General features: G+C 43.3%; 1 protein-coding gene across 1 annotated transcript; it reads left to right on the top strand.

The window, feature by feature from the left end:
* The first annotated feature begins 1,807 nt into the window (after positions 1–1,807).
* sox21b (SRY-box transcription factor 21b) lies at positions 1,808–3,978 on the top strand. The gene is made up of 2 exons (XM_069663609.1): positions 1,808–2,040; positions 2,180–3,978. The coding sequence occupies exon 2, from the start codon at positions 2,195–2,197 to the stop codon at positions 2,942–2,944; it is 750 nt and encodes a 249-aa protein (XP_069519710.1). The 5' UTR covers positions 1,808–2,040; positions 2,180–2,194; the 3' UTR covers positions 2,945–3,978.
* The last annotated feature ends 321 nt before the right edge of the window (positions 3,979–4,299 follow it).

Raw genomic sequence — 4,299 nt, 5'->3', positions numbered from 1 at the left:
ATGTTTTTCTTTAACAAAAATAAACAAAATAAAGAAATTAAAACTGTAGAGATAGATATAAATATATGAAGTCTAATAGTGGCCAGTTAAAAGCATGAATGTGAGCATGCACACCTGCAACTGTCAACTCCCTGTAACAACTTTTCCACCGATACTTCTTCATATAATTCACTGCATTTTTTCCCCGTTGGTGTCACAAGAGGCACACGCTCGTGCGGAGTGACTGGAGTAGTGTTATCGAGGTGACTGACAAGCCGACAAAAGGAGCGCGCGCTGTTGAGAGATGCTGCGCCTCAGTTTGAGGCAGCAGGTTTGTCTCTCATCTGGTCCTCCTGGCGCGCGGATCATCGTCACCTTGTCAGGTTTCTGTCCTTAAGGACATAAAAAAAAAAAAGCGAACTCTCAGTGAGGTGCAATTTAACACAAACTTAATCCTTGTTAACAGAAATATTTAAACAATCACAGGCTCATCGTGCAGGTATGAAAAAAAAGGGCGCTGTTTCCTTTCGGTTAGGCTTACGTCATCACTCAACTTTCATGCAGTCTTTAATATGCCGATAAATAATTAAAGTAAAAAAAATTATATTCCTGTATTTGTTATTTGTTTTTAATAAAAAATAAGAATAATAATAAGAGGAAGAATCCCACATTATTTATTGTGTAAACTGCCCTCAGATTAAGCTAAACCGTTAAAAACAGAACAACAGCACGTTGAATTGAATTTGACATCCATTTATATCCTAATTTAAACGCTCGACCTACAGCCTAATTCGTCATTTATAATATTGTTCGATACCTCCCCTCTCTATTCCCCTTTTTTGTACATATATAATTACGTACAACGGTGGAAGGTGCGAGAACAAACCACTTAAACCTACAATTTACTCAACAAGTCCCGCAGATAACTGTAATTGCTTAGTTGAATATTCGACAACCTAATTTCAGTTGTCGACTCGCTGCCCTTGGGAAAGTCCTTTGAAGTGAAAGTGAAAAGGGGGGATTTCAGGAAAGTAATTAATTTCACCGCGCGCGATTAGAAACACTTCAGACCTCCTCGGTATTCTGCGTATTTACGGACAAATGCAACAATATCAGAAAATTAAAGAAGACGTTCTTTTACCTCTCTTGTCGTCTGTTACACATTACTCTTCAATGGCAAGGGGGGCACCCATGGGGAGAGGGGGCAGGCAGGGAGACACCAAGGTGAGAAAGTGGGTGACACCGGCATATTTAAGCTAGTTTGACTGTCAATGAAACAAATGAGGAAGAAAGGGAGAGAGCAAGAGGCGATTAGACGTGTAATGATACATGGTTTAAAAAGGGGGGAGTGCGTGCGCGTGCTTTTTTAACAACATGCTAGCTTAAATTGATGCAAGTTGAGACTTAACTCCTACAATAGGCCTGTATACCTGTCTGCTACAGCTTTCACCAAGTCTGTAAGAGTGTTAGTGAGAGGTTTCACGTGCAGGTATTTCAGGTGCTGAAGTAAAGAGTTAATTACTTTAATTGAGCTAAACAATCCCGCTATACGCTGCTCATTATATAGATATAAATCAGAATATGAAGCTAATAAGGCCAAACAACAGCGAGGTCACTGCTCTAATATATGAGGGAAAAAAGCCTCTTAAAGTATAAATAAAGATATATAATACGAGCTGCCTTTCCTCTTCAAACAGGGTGGGATTTTTCAAACCTCGTTTCAGCTGTCGTCTGCGCGCCGTGGTGGCGCAACTGCGCATGCGCCAGCGGCACTTTCACTACCTGCCACACAACCCTGTATTTCACATGGGGCAAGCGGGAGTTATCATCCACTTGCGTAAATGCTGCTGCTGAGTGGTGGTTGACAGTCTCAGGCGACAAGAGGAAAACAAGACAGCGGCTTTTTTTTCTCCTTCCTCCTCCTCCTCCTCTTTGCTAAAGGCGTATCACTGATGGATGCCACCATGGAGCAGAAAACATAAAGTTGAGCACTCGTAAGGACGCTGCCACTTGTACTTTACAGAAGATAATCAACGGTGGGATGAAGAATTAAAGTCTTAAGTAAGTAACGAAAGCATGAGCTGCACTTGTTGTGAACCTGTGATGAATATAGCTGTAATTGTAGACGTTTTAAAGGAGCCTTGTGTGTGATTTGTTCTGATTTGAGCTTATTTTTTTCATATTTATGATTTTTCCATAGAGTGTTTGTACCGACATGTCTAAACCAATGGATCACGTAAAACGCCCGATGAACGCTTTCATGGTCTGGTCCAGAGCCCAGCGCAGAAAAATGGCTCAGGAGAACCCGAAAATGCACAACTCCGAGATCAGCAAGAGACTAGGAGCGGAGTGGAAACTTCTCACCGAGTCTGAGAAGAGGCCATTCATCGACGAAGCCAAAAGACTGCGCGCGATGCACATGAAGGAACACCCAGACTATAAATACAGACCGAGGCGGAAGCCCAAGACTCTCATGAAGAAAGATAAGTTTTCCTTCCCGGTGCCCTATAACCTCGGGGAGCACGACGCGCTCAAAGTTAGCGGCCTTTCCGCTGGAGCTCTTTCCGAGTCCATGCTTGGGAACCCGGACAAGGCGGCGGCGGCTGCAGCTGCCGCAGCAGCGAGGGTATTCTTCAACCCGGCCATGTCCACGAACCCATACTCCTTTTTCGACCTGGGATCCAAGATGACAGAGCTTTCCCCGCCTTCGTTTCCGTACGCGTCCCCGCTGGGTTACCCTCCTGGAGGCGCCACGGCTTTCACCACCGGGACTGGCAGTGTAGGTGGCGGGACGCACGCCCACACTCACTCGCACCCTTCCCCGGGAAACCCAGGCTACATGATCCCTTGTAACTGTACGGGCTGGCCCTCTGCGGGACTCCAGCCGCCCTTAGCATACATCCTGCTGCCCGGGATGGGCAAACCTCAGCTTGAACCGTACCCTGCGTATGCTGCAGCGTTATGATAGGCCCACACCGGACTTCTACAAGAAAACACACAATGTGAAAGAAACAAAAAAAAGCTATCATGCAAGAGTTTTATTATGCATGCACAAACTTGTACATGTGATGAAGTGCTCGTCGTCTCAGATATCACATGTGTATGTATATTGATTACTGCCTTTATCAAAGGTAATGCTTATTTAGAGAACTCTCTAATCTATTATTCCTCAGCCATCTCAGAGGAAAAGGACTAAACGATGGCACTCATTAAGAGGAAAAGGCTCGCCCTTTTATGTGAAACCCCATTTTTTTTTCAAAGGTACACGTCTCCATTTCTATCTTTTTGCAAGTTGCACCTGCTTGACTAACCTGTTGGACTGAAGGGCAGCACACACAACAATCACAGGATCACAACTGCTCCTCAATGGGTTATAATCCACGGATCAAGGAGGATTGTCATAACACTTCTGCCCTCTTCAGTGACTGTAAATGTGTACAGATAAAAATGACTCTAGTTTATTTGCCGTTATAGGCTTAGTGTTTGAGATATAGGGCCAGCTGACCTACGTATTTCACTAGAAACCCGGTGTATATTTTGAGTTTTTAAACCGTTTTATAGATGTCTGTAATATTTATTGTTTAGTGGAATCTATGGTGACCCGGACAATTTTAAAAAGGACACGACTAGTTCTGTAATATTTGCACATGAAACGTAGAGGATGTAATTTATTTTGAAGGTGATTTTCATTTCCTGTGCATTCCAACTTTTCGGGTTTTTTCCCCCCCTCCCTGCAAACAGTAAAAAAAAAAAAAAGAAAAGCTCCAATTTAATCGCACATGGAAGTTTATTCAAAGATCTTCTCCTGATGCCTCACCCTCCCACTCCTCGTATCATGTGCAGCAGAAGAAAAAAAAAGCATTTTTAACTAACTCTTATGGAATTTGTATGTTTTGTGTTTTCTTTAACCTCCGTTCTGTACTTCAGCCTATTGCTACTGTTCACTTGTTGAGCAAAAAGGACTACAATAAAGCGTATTCGGATGAAACGGAAGGGGAATCGCGGCTGTAGTTCTTGATGAGATGAACAAGATTGTTATCTTTTCTTTTCCTCCTGCAGTCCAGGTGAAGTGTAAGGTATCCTCCAAAGGCCGCTTTTGTCCGCGCTTTGAAAGGCATTACTTGGGGGTGGGGGTGTGTTTGGGGGGGAGAATCTAAATCAACCCATTGTAATCAAATGCCAAAACCTTATTTATCACAATTTTAATCGTGAACAGGGAGGAAGATAAAACTGTGAGGAACTCCGGGCTTTTATTTTCCCATGAAGGAGAGAAAACACAGGCTGCACAACGAGCTCGTTTTTTTAGCCACTTAAACAACC

This window comes from Semicossyphus pulcher, unplaced genomic scaffold, assembly GCF_022749685.1.
Source record: "Semicossyphus pulcher isolate SPU_LCO1_2020_fin unplaced genomic scaffold, fSemPul1.0.p SCAF_15, whole genome shotgun sequence".
Lineage (NCBI taxonomy): Eukaryota > Metazoa > Chordata > Actinopteri > Labriformes > Labridae > Semicossyphus > Semicossyphus pulcher.
Note: the sequence above shows the minus strand (reverse complement) of the source record. Positions and strands in the feature narration are given on the sequence as shown.